Source organism: Bufo gargarizans, chromosome 3 (assembly GCF_014858855.1).
Source record: "Bufo gargarizans isolate SCDJY-AF-19 chromosome 3, ASM1485885v1, whole genome shotgun sequence".
Taxonomy (NCBI): domain Eukaryota; kingdom Metazoa; phylum Chordata; class Amphibia; order Anura; family Bufonidae; genus Bufo; species Bufo gargarizans.
The window spans coordinates 553,082,021-553,108,870 of NC_058082.1; the positions used below are offsets into that span (position 1 = coordinate 553,082,021).

The window sequence follows — 26,850 nt, forward strand, 5'->3', positions numbered from 1 at the left end:
TACACACAGATCACAGTCACACCAGCAGAGACCACGATAGGCAGGAGAACTTTTATTTTACTAATAAAATATGTTCAGCTCTTTACAAAGAATTATTACAACCGGTCTTACAGTAAATAGAACTCATTGGAAATCAAAGCGTACCATGAGATCTGTAAGTACAAAAGCAGCGATAGAAAATCAAATATAGCGCCCCTCCCCCACATAACAGAAAAAAGGTCCGAAACCCGAATGGGGGCCGTCGTCTTAGAATTTCCAAAAGTATAAAGAACTATACACAACATGTACAGTGGAGACGCGGGGGCGAGCTCCGTGGAATCTACATATATACAGTATAATATATACAATGAAATGTGGGGGCTGTAGAGGCTTCGGGGTTAATATGGAGCGCAAATCATCTACCATATCCCATCATATGGCTGGGCGTTAACTGCGTCATGACCTGACAGGTACGATTGGGTTTACACAGTCTGATGGCCCAATCCCAACCTGCCTGGCACCGAGATCATCACCTGGGCACACGTCGAACAGCGTGGCGGCTGTTTCCTCTTGCCATGCTATTCTATATACAGAATTGAACTGAAATTAGACCACAACCTCCATCAGATCCATATATTTTGCTACTTCTCACCTGAGTCTTTATGTCTTGTGGGTTAGACCAGAGAAGAGCACTGAAAACAAATTATCTAGTTAAGGTAGGAATCCCCTTTAATACAGTTTTTAATGGACCATACACTGCGCTGGGCAGAAGATTTCATTGTTTTATGAAAAGTAGAATTAATGTTGACCCCTAAAATCTGATTACTAATGGATCCATTGCACCTAAAATCTGATTACTAATGCATACATTGCACCTAAAATCTGATTACTAATGCATACATTGCTGCAAGTAGCAGCTGGAAATGGATGTTATAGTGACACCAGTAGGTGGAAAGTAGGTACTGCAAACTTAAAAATGGTAAGAGCCCAACCATAAACCCTACTTATGTATAATGTGGTTTCATTCTAGGGGAAAACACTCTGAAAACCTGTTTCATATGGGGGAGGGGATAAAACAATTTCAGAGACTTCTCAGCAAGAGCAAACGTGTCTGCCCACTCCTATGCCAGACGTCTTTAAGGAGGATGAGGGCAGTAAGGAATAAACTACAAATTTTCTCACTATGACCCAGCAGTTCAAAAAGTATTTATGCCAAGAAAAAAATATTCTCGCAATTTCCAAAGATTTTTATAACTATTATATATTTTTTCCCTTCTTTAAATACAAATAGATACTTTAGAAAAATAGTCAAAAATTAATTTTTGACAATAAAGAAAAGCAACAGCAACACAGAAAGAACACGAGATATCAAAATACTGTCCGTCAGCCGAGAGAGGACGATGGAACATCTTACTGTAGGGGGCTCCTCCAACTGCAGAGGGTGTCGGACAAAACTGGAACACTTATGGGTAAAACTAGTTGAACGTCTGGAATTTGGAGAAAAATGTTGCTTTGAGTTTAAGGGAAACAGAATTACCGATATGTGGATGGAAGGCAATGAACAGATACATAAACGTACAAAAAAAGAAAAAAACATGAAACAGCAAGAAACGGAACAGGAACAATTCACGTTATCTGTCATGTAAGGCCTCATGCACACGACCGTTGTTTTGACCGCATTTTACGCGGCTTGGATGCAGACCCACTCACATCAATGGGGCCGCTAAAGATGCAGACAGCACACCGTGTACTGTCTGCATCCGTTGCTTCGTTCCGCAGCCACGCAAAAAAAAAAAAAATATAGAACGTCCTATTCTTGTCTGTTTTGTGGACAAAAACAGGCATTTCTATCAAAGGGCAGGACGTTCCGTTCTGCAAAATGCGGAACGCACACGGCTGGTATCTGTGTTTTGCGGACCCGCAGTTTGCGGAGTGCAAAACACAGTACAATCGTGTGCATGAGGCCTAAGGGAGAGGTGTACAGGAACCCATCCAAAAGTAAGGTCACACTGCCGAACTGGAGTCATGACCCAATATATGGCTTATGTTGTGTGCCGGCCGATTTGATGTCTGCTTGGAAGAGTCAGAAGCAGAAGAGTGCGATATGGAAAGTAAGGGCGACACTGCTGAGCCGTCTGCAGGGAGAGATGTGGCGATTTCTGGAAAGAGGGAGGTCAAGTTGAAGTTGGACAGGTGTGAGGGGTTAGCCATGTGCATCGGGGGCATTTCAGGGAGCAGAGGGAATGTGGTTTGGGAGAAGCCAACAGGCCTTGGTGGTGACAATATGGAGCCAAATCTATTGCTGTTGGGTTTTTCTGTGCTGGGATTAGGAAACATCTGGTTGGAGAAGTAGGGCAGGGTGAGGTCATTAGACAAACTTGGATGAGCTGGTGAATATGGAGGGTAAAAAGAAGGCAATGTGTTCTGTGGATCTACAGGGATTAGGGTAGATGTCCGTGTGGCCGTCGCCTGTGTAACAGGAGGAATGAAAGACGCATTTGCGTTAATTGGTGGGTTCATTGAACCTTCTGGGATGAATGGAAAACCAAAGTTCTGGGTAAGTGTATGTTGGTCAGAAACTGGATTGTCAGCCGACACCTGAGGGCCATCAGGCATAAACCGAACAATACCAGCCCTCTTTTCTGAAACGGGCTGTTGACGACCAAGAATCATGCTACCGGGGCCCGCTAGAGGGAGATGAGGCAGAGTAGAATCAAACATATTGCTGTGTCTTTGGTTTGCCGATCTGATTCTTTCAGCCTGGCGGGATTTGGAGTTGTGTTCCTCTTGTAGAGGATGTCTAGAACTCTGTGCTACCGGGGGATTCGTTTGCCTCACTGTTTGCCTCTGATCTCCATTTCCATGGGAAACAGACTGATGAGGGATGGGTGGATGGACCACACCATGCATGTTAATGGAAACTTGGATATTCAGTTGGTTCTTAGCCTGTCCATCAGGTGGCCGTACAGAATTAGACTTTTGCATGGAGTTGTGAGGACTCGTATTCCTGCCCTGGATGTCACCAGAGGAAGAAGAGCTGGAGAAAGGAACATTTAAAGAATTGTTCCTTGAGTTCACTTGTCCCATCACCAAATCACAGCTTTCCCGGTTCTGTCCTTCACTCCCTCTCCGGAGGTGCAGAGACTCGCGAGGTGGTGGGCAACTGAACTCCATGCTGGAGGAGGAGTTGTACTGCATCCTTTGATGACTAGATATTGACCTCTGACTTGCCCCAACCTGTTCGCCAATATGAGGCGCTAACAAACTCTGCATAAAGCTCTGGTGACAAGAATTCTCATTTTCTCGAATGGGAAGGGTATTTGCGATGGGCAGTTCTTGGGCAGTCTGGTAGGAAAGGTGCTTTTGTCGATCCATTGCTGAATTAGGATTCTGGCTGATTCTATAGGTCTGTGACTGCAATCCTCTCATATTGGCACTGGTGCCACCTTCATTGTTTCTAGAGGTCTGAACTTCAAAGGAAGCTGGTTGCTGCTGATTCAAGCCTCCGGGTTTGAAGGTCTGACAGTCAGGAAGCCTCTGAGTCTCTGAATTGATAGTATGCTCGATGGACATGTGGCCCTGAAGGTTATGGGTTGGTATAACTTTGTTCCTGGACACATCCAGATACTTCCGCATTTCTATCTGCTCCGATACCCTTGATGCTTGGATGGACACCCCGATTCTCTGTTCTGTATTTGAAGTGCTCTTGCCTATCAGCGCCTCAGCAGAGTAACTGGAAACTCTGTTCCTTTCCTGCCTGTGTGGAGCGCACGTAATATTTGTAGGCCGAGACACAATGCTAGCTTGGGAAGCCATCTGCTGCTCCAAACTTCTTGAGGTCATAAGTCTTTGGACTTGGCTGTGACCTGATAAGTGCTCTGAGGACACGATGGATCCTTGTGAGCGGCTTATGTCCTGTTGATGTTGATGAAGTACATCCTGACTCACATGGCTGTGTGTGTGGGTTACATGAAGACCCCGGGACGGTGCATTGTTCTCACACGTCTTCTCCACTTGAGCACTACCAAAATGAGAGGGGATCTGCTGCTGTTGGATCTGTTGATGATGAGGTTGACCTCTCTTATGCTGATTTTGCTCGTTGAGGTGTTTCTGTTGTAGAGACAGCCGTGCTGCCTGAGCACCTTGGACAGGATTCTGTTTCTTCTGCATCTGAACATCCTGCTGCATCATTCGCTGATGCTGAATGTTATGAGACTGAGAGCGGATGGAGCGGTCCACGTGTGGAACATGTTGCTGCTGCTGCTGCTGATACAAATGATGATGGTCACGCAAATGTCCTGCTTGTTGCTGCTGCTTTAAGTAGGGGTTGTTACTATGAAGCGGTATCTGCTGTTGGTGCGATTGCAAAGGCTGAAGGTGTTGGTTCCCCATCTGACCCTGTTCGGATATAGAAGGTTGCGAACTGCACCGCATATCGGTTTGTCTTAGAGTTGGGTTCGCAAAGTTATTATTTGATGTGAAAAGATTGGATAGCCCCTCGCTGTGGCTTTGGACATTACTGGCTACTGATACAGATGATGAAGAAGAGTTGGATGCAACGTGGCTAACCAACACTTCATTCTGCTCTGCAACGTTTTCTGAAGGCTGCAATCGTTCAAGTCTTATAGGAGCTTGACAATGTTTTTGCCTCTTGGCTGCAGAGAGTAACTCGTCCTCATGAGCCGAACGTTTGTTTGCCTCTTTCCTGCCTTCGGGGGCTTGTTTTAGGAGGGGAACTGTCGCCTGTGATACCTGCATAACAGCCGAAGTCATCGAATGCAGCTGTTCATGAGAGTAGTCAGACAGAACAGTCGTCACTTCGGTCTGGCTTTCGTAAGTGCTGGATGACACGGGAGGATTAGTGGACGGAGGCGCAGACATGTGTTCAGAGGACTGTAACACACTTGCACAGTTCATAGAATGGTTAATGCCCCCTGGGTGTATTAAATTATTGATGCTCAAGCTTGTCACACTTTGAGATTGAGATGTCGAAATCTGTAAGGACAGACTGGCGGAATTCACAATTGAACAATGACTTTTTTCTACCAAATGATCGACACAAGGGTGGGAGTTAGTATGTGGAGCACTGAAGGAATTGGATGAAGGTGGAAGTTGAGTAATGTTTTCTTTGGCCAAAGGGGGCTTGAAAGGGAGTCGACAGTCTGGAGTCATGGTTTCTGCTTCGGAAATCCTGGGAACCGAATGTACAACTTCTGCCTGCACCCTTGATATTCTTTTCGAAAGATTTTCTTGGTCAAAAATAGCTCTTGCAGCAACTGCCACTATGTCGTTCTGCTCGGAAAAGCCACACACATTAAATGGTGGCCCTAGTGATGCCCCACTGACCACTTCATCCCTGTTGGTATCTGGCAACATTGAGGCCACTGAAAAATTACGACTACTAGCAGCACTATTGGACAACGGTGAGTCTGTCTGTCGACTGGAAGCAGATGAGTTGCTGACGTCTTGTTCCGAGGTACTGGTCTGACTTGGGGCAACATGAACAACAGCGGGGTTCGGAATGACTGGTTCCGGCCTGGTTTCACCAGTAGATGTAGGTTCTTTTTCCTTCACTTTTCTAAATAATGTTCCAGGATAGTCAAGACCTTTCGAGTCTCCTTTTAAAGCAAAGGATTTGCCACCTGGGTCATCGCTCAATATCTGTGCTTCCAACAAATCGGCAGCAGTTAATGTCGGAGAGTCATGTTCTCCTTGGCAAGGTCTGAAAGTTGTGGCAGATTCAGAACTTCCACCAGTGGTTAATTCTTGAGGAACCTCTACCACCTCTTGAAGAGTCTCCTTGCTGGGTTCTACAGTTCCCTTAAGACATTCTGGTTCTGAAGACTGTCTGTGCTGACTCTGGGTTACAGAAGAGCCTTGACCTACATCAGTGTCTGCAGGGTTGGAGAAGTGGGTTGGTAATGGGTTGTCATGTCTTGGTTCAGACACTGCATTACCTTCCAGGTTTGCATGTAATGAGGCAGAATTTCTGCTTTCATCAGTTTTCCCATTAAGCCCATTTTCTGAGGACTGACTTTTTGCCGCATCCGCTTTCTCTTCCGTAGTTGAGGGTGTTGCCAAGATGGTGACTTTTTCCCTCTCATTTTGAGGTTCGATATTGGTTTTTGATGGATCTGGTTTAGCTGTGGAAGCAGGATCCTTTTTTGCAGAAGCTCCTTTCTTTCCCGTGGGTTTCTTGATGGTCTTTTTTGGTTTTGCATTGGCTGGCGTGGCATTTACAGGTTTTACCGATAAACTCTTGGTTGTTACAGACACAACAGGTGGAGCAGAAGATGATGTTACAGCAACAGGGGGCGTTATGTTGGTTCCAGATACTGAAACACAGTTTACTGGTACGGTGCTGGAGCTTAAAGTAGCTGGTGCAGGAGGGTTAAGTGTAAACTGCAGGCAATTCTGACCAGCCATGTGAGAGATGTTCTGACTGAGGTTGGCCAAAGCACCAAAGGTGTTGAGAGCTACATTTGTATTAGGATCTTCACTAGTAGTCGGCTGGATAATTTGCATAGGAGTTTGGTTGGAGGATCCAGCCGAAGGGTTCATGGGCTGAAGTGCAAATAACTGTCCATTGAGAGAAATTGTTGGCGGCTGTTGGTTGGGTGCAGCTGTGGACACAGGCACTTGCTGTGTGGTGCTAGACGGTTGGATAGGGCTAGGTCTGGGCAATATATGTACAAGGTGTTTTCCACCAAATGTCTGTGGTAATACTGTGCTTTGTACAGGGTTTGAAGGGCAAACGACAGGATTGGATGCATTGATGGGCATCACCATAGAAGGGGAAGGCTGAGCTGTCATAATAGGGAGAGTGTTCTGGTTAGGGGTAGCTTGGATTATAACAATCTGCTGCCCCACGGGTGGTTTAGGAGCTGGCGGACAAGGTGTAGGTGCTGGTGGTTGAAGTAATATAATGTTCTGGCTGGCTGGTGATGTATTTATTGCAGTGCCGAATGGCTGCGCCACCTGAATTACTTGCACAGGTGGATGTAGCGGAAGGATCCCGGTTGTGCTTTGTGGCTGCGGTTGGCTTATGAGTGACTGGACCTGTACAGGCTGACAAGAGGGCATTTTCACCATTACTTGTTCCGCAGGTTTGACTTCTGAGGATGCCACATTGTTCAGGTTGACGCAAGCCACGGCTGGCCGGTTATTCAAGGTATCTTTGGAGGCCACTGGCTGTTCGGTGAGTGGTATAGGAATAACGGCAGAGGATGACTGACTCAATGGCTGAACTGTGTTTCCAGTTAGCTGCAAGGTTGTCCACGTTGTTTGAGTATTTCCATCTGATGGGATTCGACACATGCCAACACTTTTCAAATCCGGTAATACAGACGACAGCGACCAGGTAACGGTGTCCAGAGAAGGAGCGGGCAACGCCGACACACTAGAACAAGATGAATTTATTTCTTTCGAATGGATGACGACCCCCGTGTTGGATCCAATATCAACGACGGGCAAACTTTCCTTCCCAACATCCTTTCCAGGTTGAACACAACCAGAAGTTCCAGACGTCTTCTCATGAGCATCTGAAGACACCTGCAAATTTACTCCAGGCACATTGGCTTGCGATACTTGTGATAGAAGATTGCTTTGGGGCACAGTGTCCACACTCTGCCCACCTATACCTTCTTGTGCCACCGGCTGCGAAGAACACATCACCGGACCCGCTGTAATAGCCGCCACAGGAAATGTAACTGAAGAACTGGTCGAGGAGATTACAGCATCCTTGCACATGGACAGGATTGCTGTGCTCTGCGCTATGGTCACAGGAAAACTCGATGATTCAGCTTGACCAGCGGTGGTGGATGATGTTGAATTCTGCTGCCACGTTTTGTCCAAAGGGTACACACCAGCAATGGTGATGGGCGTCACCAGGTTGCATGTTCTTTGCACTGGAACGACGTTGGCCGTTTGCTTCTGGAGGTTCTGACTTACGTTGAAGGTGATGCCGTGCACGGTGGTGCCCTGGTTAGAAGAGCCCAGCTGCTGGTTCCCGTTTAGGCAGAGGGGAAGTTTTGGGGTTTGATCAGTCGGAGCGATCAACGGAGCCTTTGAATTTCTTGAGTTTCCTTTCCAATTCAGCGTCGGGTCATCATATAAGCAGATGTCATGGCTCTTCAATAATTCTATGTAACGAGCATTTTCTTTCTGGAACTCTGCCAACTCTCTTCGGAGTTTTTTGATCTCGCTGGCTGTAAAAACAAAGCAAGAATTGATGAGTCGTCCAATAATAACTTCTACATTAACCCTCCCCATTACGAGCCGCTGTCTATCTCACCTTGCTCCTTATCCCCTCCGTTGAGTAGCAGCTCGTCGTTCTGCCGCTTCAGCTCCGTGATGTATTTGAAAGCCTGATCCAGAATCATGTTTTTGCTCTGAAGAAGATACAAAAAATCATTGATGGAAAAATCCTAAGAAAGCGATCTGCAAGACTTGAGATGAATGGCCTGCTCTTCATGTATGATCTGTGTGCGGTGTTGTCAGTAAGGAGATTGGACTTTCCCTTTAAGAGGACCCATCACCATTTCCCCCCCTATGATCCTACCATTATCGCCCTTCAGACCTGGCTGGAAGCCACATTACCTGCTTCAGTGCTGGAGAGCACGGGATGAGGTCCCCGATCCGATTAATCCCCGAGTTTATTTTCTTCTTCCTATGTCTCTCCACTAAAAGAAAGTAAAAAACAAACGGTCACCTCTAGGAGAAAATATCCCGGCTCCGAGTAGCGCAGCGGCGAATCTCAGGCATAGTGTCCAGGAATTGGGGTGAGGAAATACGAGGGAGTATATAACCCAGAATACAGTGAGCTCCCGAGCTCCCCCTAGGGTTGGCTTCTGGCACTACGTCCTCTAAGCTGCGGGGCAGACTCCCTGGACACGCCTCTCAATGATCAGGCAGAGCGCACTGGATTAGCTATGCCCGATCATAAACTGAACCATCTCTATCAGTGCAAGGAAGAAACGGGAACAGCCAAGGCAATGCAGAAACCACGCAAGATGAGTAACCACTGCACCTCAGGTATGTAGCATTAACCCCTCCACCAGAGCTCCTTACATTAACCCTCTTCACTGCCCTAGACCACCAGGGATACTGACATTATTCCCTACACCGCCCTAAACCACCAAGTAAGTTGTCCTTACATTAACTCCTTCACTGCCCTAGACTGCCAAGGGGCCTTAAATTAACTTCTTCACTGACCAAGACCCCCAGGGATCCCTACATTAATTCCTTCAAAGCATGAGACCACCAGGGATACTAGTAAATCATTTCCTGGCCTAGACCACCAGAAATACCGACATCAACCCTTTTACTGCCCTAGACTACCAGGGGGACCTTACATTAACTCTTTCACTGCCCCAGACCACTAGGAATACCGACATTATTCCCTACACAGCACTAAACCACCAAGTAAGTTGTCCTTACATTAACTCCTTCACTGCCCTAGACTGCCAAGAGGCCTTAGAATTAACTTCTTCACTGACCAAGACCACCAGGGATCCCGACATAAATTCTTTCAAAGCATGAGACCTACTGACATCAACCCTTTTACTGCCCTAGACTACCAGGGGGACCTTACATTAACTCTTTCACTGCCCCAGACCACTAGGGATACTGACATTATTCCCTACACAGCCCTAAACCACCAATGTAAGTTGTCCTTACATTAACTCCTTCACTGCCCTAGACTGCCAAGAGGCCTTAGAATTAACTTCTTCACTGACCAAGACCACCAGGGATCCCGACATAAATTCTTTCAAAGCATGAGACCTACTGACATCAACCCTTTTACTGCCCTAGACTACCAGGGGGACCTTACATTAACTCTTTCACTGCCCCAGACCACTAGGGATACTGACATTATTCCCTACACAGCCCTAAACCACCAATGTAAGTTGTCCTTACATTAACTCCTTCACTGCCCTAGACTGCCAAGAGGCCTTAGAATTAACTTCTTCACTGACCAAGACCACCAGGGATCCCGACATAAATTCTTTCAAAGCATGAGACCTACTGACATCAACCCTTTTACTGCCCTAGACTACCAGGGGTCCTTACATTAACTCTTTCACTGCCCCGGACCACTAGGGATACCAATAACACATTTACCGCCCTAAACCACCAGGGATATTGACATATCAATCCAAGGGCAGCAGTTATACCGACATTAACGCCTTCACTACCCTAGAACACCACAGAAATGGATATCAACACCTTCAACGCTCTAGACCACCAAGGATGCAAACAATAATCTTCACGGCGCTAGATCCAGACACGGTTTAATACGGTTTGCCTGGATGTCACGTGGACGGGTACATGAGGTTGCTCTATAGCTATGATGATGCAGGGGATTTGGAGCTCTGTGCCAGAATAGTCTATGCTCAGATCCCTATAAAAAGGTAAAGAAAGGAAATCATTCTAGTGCTAAAAACTGCAAGATAATTTAAAAAAAGAGCGAGTTCACATTAAACCTTAAAATCAATATGGCTGCCCTTCCTCCTCTCACATCTGCATAAATGGCTGCCGCTAAAAAAGCGGAAAAATCTCCGTAAGCAAACAATATATAGAGAGAATCTTTCTCTGCGGCTGCAGAGTTTTAGGTTTTAAGTGCACGATGGGACGTCTCTCTCTCTTACCCTCATTGTGACTCTCGCGGTTTTTCTTCCTAGGGTTAAAAATAATAAAAAAATATATTTATTATAAGGGCGACTGATCACATAATATGACAATAAACAGGATAAATCAAAGAACTACGCGCTGCACAATGATCTCCAAAACGTCGATCACTGGGGATGAGCGAATCGACTTCATTGTAATACTGTATGGGGCGGGAGCTCCGTACACTATTAGAATGTATTGGCTCAGATGAGCTGAAGTTATTACTTCGTGAAGTCTCGCGAGACTTCGTGTAATAACTTTGTGAATTAATTATTACTGTAAAACACCTTGATACAGAACTCGGGTTTGGTTCCAAGGTACCACTAGGACCCGAACCAGAGTTCAGTATCGAGGCTTTTTACAGTAATAATTAATTCTCACGAGACTTTGCAAAGTAATAACTTCAGCTCATCTCAGCCAATACATTCTAATACTGTACGGAGCTCCTGCTCCATACAGTATTACAACAAAGTTTTATGCAAATCGATTTCAGATGAAGCATCCGAAGTTGATTCGCTCATCCCTATTGATCGCAATCTGTTGCAAAACTGCAACTTTCTGACAACCTGCGGCTGCCTGCGCATGCTGGGAGTTGTAGTGCTGCAACAGCTTGCATCCCAAAGGTTACCTCTGTAATGGAAAACTGTGATATTACTGAGGGCACTGGACACCACTTAAGCCACCATTTTCCCTGCACTATCTGTCCTGTCCACTGTGGGGCGCCCTTACCTGTGCTTGGTTTTGTTAGGACTTGCATTCTGGGTCATCTCCGGCATGCTTACACCCGAGGACTGGTCACTGAGGGAGGAGAGGAAGATGGCGGATATGAGTAATAGGTGACGGTAATGATAACACATAAAACACAGGAGACTTCATATGGAAAGTTAATATAGTAAATGTCCTCCAACTGCAGCATTCATAATACCGGCGGCTGGACCAACTCTACAGTGTAAAGATACCAAAGGTAAACAAACAGGATCAGTGCAGGATAAGTAATGTATGTACACAGTGACTGCACCAGCAGAATAGTGAGTGCAGCTCTGGAGTATAATACAGGATATAACTCAGGATCAGTGCAGGATAAGTAATGTATGTACACAGTGACTGCACCAGCAGAATAGTGAGTGCAGCTCTGGAGTATAATGCAGGATGTAACTCAGGATCAGTACAGGATAAGTAATGTATGTACACAGTGACTGCACCAGCAGAATAGCGAGTGCAGCTCTGGAGTATAATACAGGATGTAACTCAGGATCAGTACAGGATAAGTAATGTATGTACACAGTGACTGCACCAGCAGAATAGTGAGTGCAGCTCTGGAGTATAATACAGGATGTAACTCAGGATCAGTACTGGATAAGTAATGTATGTACACAGTGACTGCACCAGCAGAATAGTGAGTGCAGCTCTGGAGTATAATACAGGATGTAACTCAGGATCAGTACAGGATAAGTAATGTAATGTACACAGTGACTGCACCAGCAGAATAGTGAGTGCAGCTCTGGAGTATAATACAGGATGTAACTCAGGATCAGTACAGGATAAGTAATGTATGTACACAGTGACTGCACCAGCAGAATAGTGAGTGCAGCTCTGGAGTATATTACAGGATGTAACTCAGGATCAGTACAGGATAAGTAATGTATGTACACAGTGACTGCACCAGCAGAATAGTGAGTGCAGCTCTGGAGTATAATACAGGATGTAACTCAGGATCAGTACAGGATAAGTAATGTATGTACACAGTGACTGCACCAGCAGAATAGTGAGTGCAGCTCTGGAGTATAATACAGGATGTAACTCAGGATCAGTACAGGATAAGTAATGTATGTACACAGTGACTGCACCAGCAGAATAGTGAGTGCAGCTCTAGAGTATAATACAGGATGTAACTCAGAATCAGTACAGGATAAGTAATGTATATACACAGTGACTCCACCAGCAGAATAGTGAGCGCAGCTCTGGAGTATAATACAGGATGTAACTCAGGATCAGTACAGGATAAGTAATGTATGTACACAGTGACTGCACCAGCAGAATAGTGAGTGCAGCTCTGGAGTATAATACAGGATGTAACTCAGGATCAGTACAGGATAAGTAATGTATGTACACAGTGACTGCACCAGCAGAATAGTGAGTGCAGCTCTGGAGTATAATACAGCATGTAACTCAGGATCATTACAGGATAAGTAATGTATGTACACAGTGACTCCACCAGCAGAATAGTGAGCGCAGCTCTGGAGTATAATACAGGATGTAACTCAGGATCAGTACAGGATAAGTAATGTATGTACACGGTGACTGCACCAGCAGAATAGTGAGTGCAGCTCTGGGGTATAATACAGGATGTAACTCAGGATCAGTACAGGATAAGTAATGTATGTACACAGTGACTGCACCAGCAGAATAGTGAGTGCAGCTCAGGAGTATAATACAGGATGTAACTCAGGGTCAGTACAGGATAAGTAATGTATGTACACAGTGACTGCACCAGCAGAATAGTGAGTGCAGCTCAGGAGTATAATACAGGATATATACAGACATACATACATACAGTGGTCCCTCAAGATACAATATTAATTGGTTCCAGGATGACCATTGTATGCTGAAACCATTGTAAGTTGAGTAACCGGTTCTAAAGTCCCAGAATATCATCCAAGATAAGAGAAAATGAAGATTTAAGAAAAATAAGCAGATAACTAAGACCGATAAAACAAGTCCTTACATATAACAGTCAGGAATAGCTGCTAACTAGTAACTAATCCAGCTATCTTACCAGAGAAGAGACCTTGATTGGTTGGACCCGAGTCTGGTTTCAACTTACAATGGATCAGAAAAGACCACTGTATTGATTTCTGGTTTAAGGACAGTGATTAGTTGTTGTTTAATATTACGGGAAACCACTGTTGTGATCGGAAAAGACAATTTAATTCCCAAATAGGGTATCCCATCTGGGGACCCCCCAAAGGGATATTTTGTAGAGAGGTATTGAATCAAAGAGGGATCCATCATTATTGGAAGCACCAAAGACTTGGTAAGATTACGTTTATAATAAGATACTTACAATTTCATTAAAACGTCTAACAACGCGGGAAAGGAAGTTTGTGGTTTTATACCAGTAAGAATATAAACCGATAATATGGCTAATCTTCCCTACTGAAACTCCTGAAATATTTGGATTTAATCTGATGACCTCTGCCAAAGGTTCCATCATTAGGGTAAAAATCCCCGGGGATGGGGGGCAGCCCTGCCTTGTGCCGTTGCCGATACGACAAAACCCCTGAGACATGTATTCTAGCCGTGGGGTTCGAATATAAGGCCAGGAAGGATCTCAAAAACACTCCTTTAAAACCAAACTTATTGAGAACAGCCTCCATGAAGCCCCAGTGCACTCTGTCAGGGCTGCCCCCGACCCCTGGGTATGAAAGAAGTGCACAGGATTATGCAACTGGAAGTGTTGTTTGTACCAAAGATACTCTATGTGCTACGTTGTATTCCCTAATCTATACACGGGTCTAAAATCTATTGTTACAGTTTATCTGGAGAGGCAGGCGCCCCGGAGAGTCACAAGGAGCACTCTACCGCTCCCTTCTGGAGGGCGGGACGGGTGTTCCGAATATTAGTAAGTACTATATAAAGCAGCTGCTCTGGACGCTGTGAGAGAATGGTTTAAGGCCTCATGCACACGACAGTGAAAACAAAACCGCACGTTAAAAACGGACACACTGTCAGTTTTTCATGGCCATTTTGCATCAGTGTGTGCATCTATTTTCTGGCCGTGTGTCCGTTTTGCATCCGTTTTTCATGTTCCTTAAAATTGGACATAAAAAAAAATGGATGAATTTGATTGGCAGTTATTTCTAGACCCTCCCTTCTGAGAACACCCACAGGATGCAAGGCCCCCAGCTAAAATAAATGCCCCCAGCTAAATAAATGTGCCCCACGTTGTATATAATCTATTTAACCGCCCCTAGCTTTAACCTCCTCCTGACCGCCTAACGCAGGGATGCGTCCTGCGGGCGGCCGGGTTATTCCTCCTTGACGCATCGATGCGTCATCTCGCGAGAGGCGAGATTTAGCGTGAACGTTCACAGCGACGCGCAGCTAAAAAGTTGATCTACAGCCTGCCAGCAGCGATTATTCGCTGGCAGGCTGTAGATGCGATTTTTTTTAACCCCAAAAAGGTATATTAGACGCCATTTGGATAACAGCGTCTGATATACCTGCTACCTGGTCCTCTGGTGGTCCCTTTTGCTTGGATCGACCACCAGAGGACACAGGCAGCTCTGTAAGAATCACCACACTACACCCCCCCTGTCACTTATTAACCCCTTATTAACCCCTGATCACCCCATATAGACTCCCTGATCACCCCCCTGTCAGGCTCCATTCAGACGTCCGTATGTGTTTTGCGGATCTGCACATTGCCAGAACTATATAGAAAATCTATTTTCTTGTCCGCAATTGCGGACAAGAATAGGACATGTTCTATAGGCTCTACAAAAAACGCAGTGTTCGCCCAATCAGGCCTGATCTTGTGCGCACACTTGCGTTCAGTCCGCCCCACCGCAGTGACAGATTTTTTTTTTTTTTCTGATCACTGCAAAAACACAGTAAAATCGCTGCAGCGCTATAAAGATCACTTTTGAGGGGCATGGTGAGTTCATAGAAGATTTTTTTTTTTGGCACAAGTTAGCGGAAATTGTTTTATTTATTTTCTTACAAAGTCTCATATTCCACTAACTTGTGACAAAAAATAAAATTTTGCATGAACTCACCGTACCCCTCACGGAATCCAAATGCGTAAAAATGCCCTGTGAAATCCTAAAAGGTACTCATTGGAATTTGGGCCCCTTTGCGCACCTAGGCTGCAAAAAAGTGTCACACATGTGGTATCGCCGTACTCAGGAGAAGTTGGGCAATGTGTTTTGGGGTGTCATTTTACATATACCCATGCTGGGTGAGAGAAATATCTCTGTAAAATGACAACTTTGTATAAAAAAATAAAATGGGAAAAGTTGTCTTTTAGAGAGATATTTCTCTCACCCAGCATGGGTATATGTAAAAATACACCCCAAACAGATTGCCCTACTTCTCTTGAGTACGGCGATACCACATGTGACACTTTTTTGCAGCCTAGGTGCACAAAGGGGCCCAAATTCCAATGAGTACTTTTAGGATTTCACAGGGCATTTTTACGCATTTGGATTCCAAACTACTTCTCACACTTTAGGGCCCCAAATGAATTTTACCTCCTTTTCTTCTCACTAATAGAGCTTTCATTTGGTGGTATTTCATTGCTGCTGACATTTTTTAACTTTTTTTGATATTAATCAAAATTGACCGAAATTTTTGCAAAGAATTGACATTTTTCACTTTCTGTTGTAAAGTTTTTCAAATAAAACTACATTTTTCTCGAAATTTATTGTTCTATACATGTCTTTGATTAAAAAAAAATGCAATAAGTGTATATTTATTGGTTTGGGTAAAAGTTATAGCGTTTACAAAAAAAATTAATTTCCTGAGGTTCTACAATGCTTAGACAGTAGAAACACCCCACAAATGACCCCATTTCGGAAAGAAGACACCCCAAGGAATTCCGTGAGGGGAATGGCGAGTTCATAGAAGATTTTATTTTTTGTCACAAGTTAGTGGAATATGAGACTTTGTAAGAAAATAAATAAATAAATAAATAATTTTCCGCTAACTTGTGACAAAAAATAAAAACTTCCATGAACTCACTATGCCCATCAGCGAATACCTTAGGGTGTCTACTTTCTGAAATTGGGTCATTTGTGGGGTGTTTCTACTGTCTGGGCATTGTAGAACCTCAGGAAACATGACAGGTGCTCAGAAAGTCAAAGTGCATAAATTAATTTTTTTTGTACCATAGTTTTGTAAACGCTATAACTTTTACCCAAACCAATAAATATACACTTATTGCATTTTTATTTTTAATCAAACACCTGTAGAACAATAAATTTAGAGAAAAATGTATATAGAAATGTAGTTTTATTTGAAAAACTTTACAACAGAAAGTGAAAAATGTCAGTTTTTGGAAAAATTTCGGTCAATTTTGATTAATATCAAAAAAAGTAAAAAAATGTCAGCAGCAATAAAATACCACCAAATGAAAGCTCTATTAGTGAGAAGAAAAGGAGGTAAAATTCATTTGGGTGGTAAGTTGCATGACCGAGCGATAAACGGTGAAAGGAGTGTAGTGCAGAAGTGTAAAAAGTGGTCTGGTCATTAAGGGTGTTTAAGCTAGGGGAGCTGAGGGGGTTAATAATGCCCCCAATTTAGGGCCCCATCTTAAATAATGTCCCCCATAGTGTGTGTTATTTTTAATTCTTTTTAGGGCCCCCAGCTTTATAATGTCCCCCATGGTTTATATAATGCCCCCAGGGCTGCACGATATATCGAAAAAATAATCAAATCGCGATAATCGCCAAATGCGATATGGCCGACCCGAAAATGCCGCGATTGTATATGAAGGGGCCCCGCGCACATAACTGGCTTTGTGTGTAAAGTATTTTACTAGTGTGTGAAACAATCTCTCTGCTATTGATAACATGGCCGGCCTCTGTACTCACTGTCACGATGAATGCACTGCAGCCAGCGGGCCGGCCGGCGCGTGACTGACGTCACTTAGTAACGCTCCTGCTTCCTGAAGTGGGAGGAGCGTTACTAAACGTGCCGGCCGGCCCGCTCGCTGCAGTGCATTCATCGTGACAGTGAGTACAGAGGCTGGACCTGTTATCAATAGCAGAGAGATTGTTTCACACACTAGTAAAATACTGTACACACAAAGCCAGTTATGTGCGCAGTTTAGGACACATCAGGTGACACATAGGGACATAAGGGGGACCAGCATAAGATGCTATATGTGTGTCTTATGCTGGCCCCCCTCGTGGCCCTATGTGTCATAGCACACATCCCCTATAACAGTGCCATTCACAGATCCCCCATAAGTGTCCTCCTCAGATTCCCCACATAACAGCGTCCTCCACAGATCCCCCACATAACAGCGTCCTCCACAGATCCCCCACATAACAGCGTCCTCCACAGATCCCCCACATAACAGCGTCCTCCACAGATCCCCCACATAACAGCGTCCTCCACAGATCCCCCACATAACAGCGTCCTCCACAGATCCCCCACATAACAGTGCGTCCTCCACAGATCCCCCACATAACAGCGTCCTCCACAGATCCCCCACATAACAGCGTCCTCCACAGATCCCCCACATAACAGCGTCCTCCACAGATCCCCCACATAACAGCGTCCTCCACAGATCCCCCACATAACAGCGTCCTCCACAGATCCCCCACATAACAGCGTCCTCCACAGATCCCCCACATAACAGTGCGTCCTCCACAGATCCCCCACATAACAGTGCGTCCTCCACAGATCCCCCACATAACAGTGCGTCCTCCACAGATCCCCCACATAACAGTGCGTCCTCCACAGATCCCCCACATAACAGTGCGTCCTCCACAGATCCCCCACATAACAGTGCGTCCTCCACAGATCCCCCACATAACAGTGCGTCCTCCACAGATCCCCCACATAACAGTGCGTCCTCCACAGATCCCCCACATAACAGTGCGTCCTCCACAGATCCCCCACATAACAGTGCGCCATCCACAGATCCCCCATAACAGTGTGCCATCCACAGATCCCCCACATAACAGTGCGCCATCCACAGATCCCCCATAACAGTGCGCCATCCACAGATCCCCCACAACAGTGCGTCATCCACAGATCCCCCACAACAGTGCGTCATCCACAGATCCCCCACAAAAGTGCGTCATCCACAGATCCCCCACAACAGTGCGTCATCCACAGATCCCCCACAACAGTGCGTCATCCACAGATCCCCCACAACAGTGCGTCATCCACAGATCCCCCACAACAGTGCGTCATCCACAGATCCCCCACAACAGTGCGTCATCCACAGATCCCCCACAACAGTGCGTCATCCACAGATCCCCCACAACAGTGCGTCATCCACAGATCCCCCACAACAGTGCGTCATCCACAGATCCCCCACAACAGTGCGTCATCCACAGATCCCCCACAACAGTGCGTCATCCACAGATCCCCCACAACAGTGCGTCATCCACAGATCCCCCACAACAGTGCGTCATCCACAGATCCCCCACAACAGTGCGCTATCCACAGATCCCCCATAACAGTGCGCCATCCACAGATCCCCCATAACTATGTCATACCCAGCCGCGTCAGCGGCTCATATGGGAAAATCAAAGCAAATAGACCTCTAGCACAGATGCGCGATGACGTCACTGCGCGCTCCCACGTGGTTACGTCACCACGCAGATGGCAGGTCCTGCTCAATCAAGAGAGAAGAGACTGCCGCTCCGTGAGCAAGTGGATGAGGTGAGTTTTTTTTTTAAACCCCTAAATGGCCTGTGTACCCGTTTTTAAAGGGGCATTAGACGGGTGCACTCCTGTCAATCGGCCGTGTCCTATTTTGGACGGACTGTATTCACTGGCCGTTAAAAGATCGGCCATGTGAATAGCCCCATAGACTTTCACTGATGCTAAGAATTTGCCGTGTGACGTCCGTTACTTAGACGGCCGTCACACAGCAATTTTTTTTAACTGTCGTGTGCGTGTATCCTAAGTCATCCTCCACGCATGAATGGGTTCAGATTGAAAATGCCCTAACTGAGGGAGCCTCTATTAAGACACAGCGTATTTTAACCCTATACAGTCATCCTGTCCACTAGCTTCGGCACTCCACTCCTTCCATAATTCTTTGTTAAAAAGAATGATGCTCCCCCTTAAGTATCTTTCTGTTAGATCTTTAGAGCCGCATATAACAGGTCTTTCCTTGAAAGGGTGGGAAAGCGGAGGCAACAAAACGCTGCATTTGCTTTATGCTGGAGAGGTCCTTTTGACGTTAGAACAATTACGAGCCTCATTTGGCCTCCACCAGTTTTTTTTTTCCATCAATATTTACAGATTAGGCATTTTTTGACCACCAATTCTATAAAACATCAAAAACAAACAGCCTTTTGCACGACAGAAAAGTTTTACCAGGGCCTTTCTCAATTCTATTGTTTTTTTGAACCAGCTAGAAGAAAACCAAAAACTGTTCTATGTGATTAACACACAAAGATGTGCCAGTCGACCATTTACAAGCTCGCCTCCATTGTTCTATTGTAAAAGTAGTTTGAAGTTCTTGTTCCTATTAAAATAGGAACAAGAACTTCAAACTACATTTACAATAGAACAATGGAGGCGAGCTTGTAAATGGTCGACTGGCACATCTTTGTGTGTTAATCACATAGAACAGGTCCTGGCCCCGGACACATTAGCCCCAGGTATTTCAGGTTCTTCCAATGCATGCTGGAGACACTGGACGTACGGAACATAGGAAGGAACGTCCAGCTCACCCAGTGGCCTGGTTGTAGTTAATTTGCTGTGTATGGAGGAAAGCAATGTTTTCTCTACTTAATGTAATTTGAGATTTTCCAAAAAAACATTTATAAAGGGAAAAAGATAAAAAAGAAAAGAAAAGACCATTATATGTTGTATCCTGAGGGATCCCTGTGCACACGGATATTGTCCTGGATTATTCCTCACCTCCAGAGTCATATACGGCGATCTCACTCCGGCTTCACCAACCTCATCGCCGTTACCGCCTGGTCCTCATAGCAGACAAGTCTTCTCATCGCTCATCCACGGGGATCTAAGAGGAAAGAACCGACAGGTCAGCAACCAAAGGAGAAGCCAAGTACTCAGCGGGACAGAAACACAAAAGTGGCGATATCCGCTATAACCCAGTATCTGTAGGGAAGTCTTATGTCGACGTATAATAAATGTATTACGTACTCTACAGAATGTGAAGTGCCATGATATTATATCACATATCAATCTGTATTACATGTGTTAGAGCAACTGTATAGACACCAACCCAGAAAACGGAACGACTGAGCAGAGAGGACACAGTGTAACCTGGTGCACGTGGTGCTCGGTCACTGATCACACAAGGTGGGGGCACCTTTATTTTGGGTTCTATTTCAGGGTATATGTGGAGGACACATAAATACTGGGGGCATCTCCCCTTACTGCCATACAGGCTGCCCCTCTGCCATAGTGGCAGTCATACAGATGCTGGATATCCTCCTGTGGTGGCGGTCATACAGATGCTGGATATCCTCCTGTGGTGGCAGTCATGCACATGCTGGATATCCTCCTGTGGTGGCAGTCATGCACATGCTGGATATCCTCCTGTGGTGGCGGTCATACAGATGCTGGATATCCTCCTGTGGTGGCGGTCATACAGATGCTGGATATCCTCCTGTGGTGGCGGTCATACACATGCTGGATATCCTCCTGTGGTGGCGGTCATACACATGCTGGATATCCTCCTGTGGTGGCGGTCATACACATGCTGGATATCCTCCTGTGGTGGCGGTCATACACATGCTGGATATCCTCCTGTGGTGGCGGTCATACAGATGCTGGATATCCTCCTGTGGTGGCGGTCATACACATGCTGGATATCCTCCTGTGGTGGCGGTCATACACATGCTGGATATCCTCCTGTGGTGGCGGTCATACACATGCTGGATATCCTCCTGTGGTGGCGGTCATACACATGCTGGATATCCTCCTGTGGTGGCGGTCATACAGATGCTGGATATCCTCCTGTGGTGGCGGTCATACAGATGCTGGATATCCTCCTGTGGTGGCGGTCATACAGATGCTGGATATCCTCCTGTGGTGGCGGTCATACAGATGCTGGATATCCTCCTGTGGTGGCGGTCATACAGATGCTGGATATCCTCCTGTGGTGGCGGTCATACAGATGCTGGATATCCTCCTGTGGTGGCGGTCATACAGATGCTGGATATCCTCCTGTGGTGGCGGTCATACAGATGCTGGATATCCTCCTGTGGTGGCGGTCATACAGATGCTGGATATCCTCCTGTGGTGGCGGTCATACAGATGCTGGATATCCTCCTGTGGTGGCGGTCATACAGATGCTGGATATCCTCCTGTGGTGGCGGTCATACAGATGCTGGATATCCTCCTGTGGTGGCGGTCATACACATGCTGGATATCCTCCTGTGGTGGCGGTCATACACATGCTGGATATCCTCCTGTGGTGGCGGTCATACACATGCTGGATATCCTCCTGTGGTGGCGGTCATACACATGCTGGATATCCTCCTGTGGTGGCGGTCATGCACATGCTGGATATCCTCCTGTGGTGGCAGTCATGCACATGCTGGATATCCTCCTGTGGTGGCGGTTATGCACATGCTGGATATCCTCCTGTGGTGGCGGTCATACAGATACTGGATATCCTCCTGTGGTGGCGGTCATACACATGCTGGATATCCTCCTGTGGTGGCGGTCATACAGATACTGGATATCCTCCTGTGGTGGCGGTCATACACATGCTGGATATCCTCCTGTGGTGGCGGTCATACACATGCTGGATATCCTCCTGTGGTGGCGGTCAACAGATGCTGGATATCCTCCTGTGGTGGCGGTCATACAGATGCTGGATATCCTCCTGTGGTGGCGGTCATACAGATGCTGGATATCCTCCTGTGGTAGCGGTCATACAGATGCTGGATATCCTCCTGTGGTGGCGGTCATACACATGCTGGATATCCTCCTGTGGTGGCAGTCATACACATGCTGGATATCCTCCTGTGGTGGCGGTCATACACATGCTGGATATCCTCCTGTGGTGGCGGTCATACACATGCTGGATATCCTCCTGTGGTGGCGGTCATACACATGCTGGATATCCTCCTGTGGTGGCGGTCATACACATGCTGGATATCCTCCTGTGGTGGCGGTCATACACATGCTGGATATCCTCCCGTGGTGGCAGTCATACAGTTGATAATATCCTCCTGTTGCAGCGATCATACAGATGCGCATATCCTCCCGTGGTGGCAATCATACAAATCCTGTATATCCTCCTGTGGTAGCAGTCATACAGATGCGCATATCCTCCCGTGGTGGCAATCATACAAATCCTGTATATCCTCCTGTGGTAGCAATCATACAGATGCTGGATATCCTCCTGTGGTAGCAGTCATACAGATGCTGGATATCCTCCTGTGGTAGCAGTCATACAGATGCTGGATATCCTCCTGTGGTAGCAGTCATACAGATGCTGGACATCCTCCTGTGGCAGCAGTCATACAGATGCTGGACATCCTCCTGTGGCAGCAGTCATACAGATGCTGGACATCCTCCTGTGGCAGCAGTCATACAGATGCTGGACATCCTCCTGTGGCAGCAGTCATACAGATGCTGGACATCCTCCTGTGGCAGCAGTCATACAGATGCTGGACATCCTCCTGTGGCAGCAGTCATACAGATGCTGGATATCCTCCTGTGGCAGCAGTCATACAGATGCTGAATATCCCCCTGTGAAAGCGGTCATACAGATGCTGGATATCCTCCTGTAGTAAGGGTTCCTAAAGAAGCTGGATGTCTACCTGTGGTAGCGGTCATACAGATGCTGAGATGCTGGATATCCTCCTATGGTGGGGGTCATACAGATGCTGGATATCCTCCTGTGATAGTGGTCATACAGATGCTGCATATCCTCCTGTGGTGGTGGTCATACAGATGCTGGATATTCTCCTGTGGTGGAAGTCACACAGAGGCTGGATATCATGTGGTAGCGGTTATACAGATGATGGATATCCTCCTGTGGCAGCGGTCATACAAAGGCTGGATATGCGGTGGTAGCGGTCACACAGATGTTGGATAGCATACCATAAACTTGTATAATACCCTCCTGTCATATCTCCTCATACCATATACCTGTATAATATTAAAAACAACCCTTTGTCATATCTCCTCAAACCATATAACTGGATAATAACCCCGTCATATTTCCTTATACCATATACCTATGTAATAATAATAACCTCCTGTCATATCTCCTCATACCATATACCTGTATAATAACAATAACCCCCCTGTCATATCTCCTCATACCATATACCTGTATAATAATAATAATAATAATAATAATAACAACATCCCCCCTGTCATATCTCCTTATACCTGTATAATATACCTGTATAATAGCCCCCTGTCATATCCCCTCATACCATATACCTGTATAATAATAATAATAATAATAATAACCCCCATCATATCTCCTCATACCTTATACCTGTATAATAATAATAACCCCCCTGTCATATCTCCTCATACCATATACCTGTATAATAATAATAACCCCCTGCCATATCCCCTCATACCATATACCTGTATAATAATAATAACCCCCGTCATATCTCCTCATACCATATACCTGTATAATAATAACCCCCCTGTCATATCTCCTCATATCATATACCTGTATAATAATAATAATAACAACCTCCTATCATATCTCCTCATACCATAACCTGTATAATAATAATAATAACCCCCCTGTCATATCTCATACCATTTATGTGTATTATAATAATAACCCCGTCATATCCCCTCATACCATATACCTGTATAATAATAGTAATAACCCCCCTGTCATATCTCCTCATACCATATACCTGCATAATAATAATAATAAATTAATTATAACAACCTCCGATCATATCTCCTTATACCATATACCTGTATAATAATAATCATGCCATATACCTGTATAATAATAATAATAATAACAACCATAATAACCTCCTGTCATATCTCCTCATACCATATACCTGTATAATAATAATAACCCCCTGTCATATCTCCTCATACCATATACCTGGATAATAATAATAACCCCCTGTCATATCTCCTCATACCATATACCTGTATAATAATAATAACCCCCTGTCATATCTCCTGATACCATATACCTGGATAATAATAACCTTCTGTCATATCTCCTCATACAATATACCTGTATAATTATAAACCTCTGTCATATCTCCTCGTACCTGTATAATAATAACCTATCATATCTCCTCATACCATATACCTGTATAATAATAATAACCCCCGTCATATCTCCTCATACCTGTATAATAATAACCCCCCTGTCATATCTCCTCATACCATATACCTGTATAATAATAAACCTGTCATATCTCCTCATACCATATACCTGTATAATAATAGACCTCTGTCATATCTCCTCATACCTAATACCTCTATAATAATAACCCCCTGTCATATCTCCTCATACCATATACCTGTATAATAATAACCCCCCCTTTCATATCTCCTCATACCATATACCTGTATAGTAATAACCTCCTGTCATATCTCCTCATACCATATACCTGTATAATAATAACCCCCCCTTTCATATCTCCTCATACCATATACCTGTATAGTAATAACCTCCTGTCATATCTCCTCATACTATATACCTGTATAATTATAATAACCCCTCTGTCATATCTCCTCATACCTAATAACTGTATAATAATAATAATAAAAAAACCCTGTCATATCTCCTCATACCATATACCTGTATAATAATAATAACACTCGTCATATCTCCTCATACCATATACCTGTATAATAATAATAATAATAACCCCGTCATATCTCCTCATACCATATACCTGTATAATAATAATAACCCCCTGTCATATCTCCTCATACCATATACATGTATAATAATAATAACCCCCTGTCATATCTCCTCATACCATATACCTGTATAATAATAACCCCCTGTCATATCTCTTCATACCATATACCTGTATAATAATAACCCCCTGTCATATCTCCTCATACCATATACCTGTATAATAATAATAACCCCCTGTCATATCTCTTCATACCATATACCTGTATAATAATAACCCCCTGTCATATATCCTCATACTATATACCTGTATAATTATAATAACCCCTCTGTCATATCTCCTCATACCTAATACCTATATAATAATGATAATAAGAAAAAAACCCTGTCATATCTCCTCATACCTTATACCTGTATAATAATAACCCCCCCTTTCATATCTTCTCATACCATATACCTGTATAATAATAATAATAATAACCCCCCTGTCATATCCCCTCATACCTGTATAATTATAATAACCCCCCCGTCATATCTCCTCATACCATATACCTGTATAATAATAACCCCCTGTCATATATCCTCATACTATATACCTGTATAATTATAATAACCCCTCTGTCATATCTCCTCATACCTAATACCTGTATAATAATAATAATAAGAAAAAAAAACGTCATATCTCCTCATACCATATACCTGTATAATAATAATAAACCCCTGTCATATCTCCTCATACCATATACCTGTATAATAATAATAACCCCCTGTCATATCTCCTCATACCATATACCTGTATAATAATAACCCCCTGACATATATCCTCATACTATATACCTGTATAATTATAATAACCCCTCTGTCATATCTCCTCATACCTAATACCTGTATAATAATAATAATAATAAGAAAAAAAACCGTCATATCTCCTCATACCATATACCTGTATAATAATAATAACCCCCATCATATCTCCTCATACTATATACCTGTATAATAATAACCCCCCTTTCATATCTCCTCATACCATATACCTGTATAATAATAACCCCCTGTCATATCCCCTCATACTATATACCTGCATAATAATAATAATAAATTATTTTTATAACAACCTCCGATCATATCTCCTTATACCATATACCTGTAAAATAATAATAATAATAACCCCCCCTTTCATATCTCCTTATACCATATACCTGTAAAATAATAATAATAATAATAACCCCCCGTCATATCCCCTCATACCTTATACCTGTATAATAATAACCCCGTCATATCCCCTCATACTATATACCTGTATAATAACCCCCCCTGTTATATCTCCTCATACCTGTATAGTAATGACCCCCCTGTCATCTCCTCTGCGCTCAGGAAGATTTGGGGGGGGTCGCACTGTCACATGACCACACATCCCCCCTCCTCCTCTTCACCTCTCACCCCTATGCACAATCACCCCGTTGGCGCCCGTCTCCCACTCTGCGCCCCCGGAGGACAGGTTTTCATACCTCAGTTTCCGTTGCTCGTCCTCACCCCCCGGGCCGGTCCCCGGTGGGGCCTGCACACCCCTGAAGCAACCCCGCCAGCCAACCAAACCCGAACCCAACACCGAGATACTGAGCCTCCTGAACCCCGCAGCCAATCATCGCCCTGCG

General features: G+C 44.8%; 1 protein-coding gene across 1 annotated transcript; it reads right to left on the minus strand.

Moving 5' to 3' along the window:
* Positions 1 to 29: 29 nt before the first annotated feature.
* USF3 (upstream transcription factor family member 3) lies at positions 30 to 26,821 on the minus strand. Its single transcript, XM_044284150.1, has 7 exons — positions 26,704 to 26,821; positions 20,263 to 20,368; positions 11,380 to 11,448; positions 10,629 to 10,657; positions 8,578 to 8,660; positions 8,273 to 8,369; positions 30 to 8,186 (listed from the first exon to the last, which is right to left on the minus strand). Exons 3-7 carry the CDS (start codon positions 11,424 to 11,426, stop codon positions 1,984 to 1,986), a joined length of 6,459 nt encoding a protein of 2,152 aa, XP_044140085.1. The 5' UTR covers positions 11,427 to 11,448; positions 20,263 to 20,368; positions 26,704 to 26,821; the 3' UTR covers positions 30 to 1,983.
* Between the last annotated feature and the right edge of the window lie 29 nt (positions 26,822 to 26,850).

Bases quoted from the DNA above. Each gene is read 5' to 3' on its own strand.
- USF3 (XM_044284150.1), bottom strand. From the start codon at position 11,426: ATGCCGGAGATGACCCAGAATGCAAGTCCTAACAAAACCAAGCACAG. The intron at 8,370-8,577 runs GTAATGTGGCTT...TATCTTCTTCAG, and splicing joins GCTCTCCAGCACTGAAGCAG to AGCAAAAACATGATTCTGGA. The intron at 8,187-8,272 runs GTGAGATAGACA...TTGTTTTTACAG, and splicing joins CGGAGGGGATAAGGAGCAAG to CCAGCGAGATCAAAAAACTC.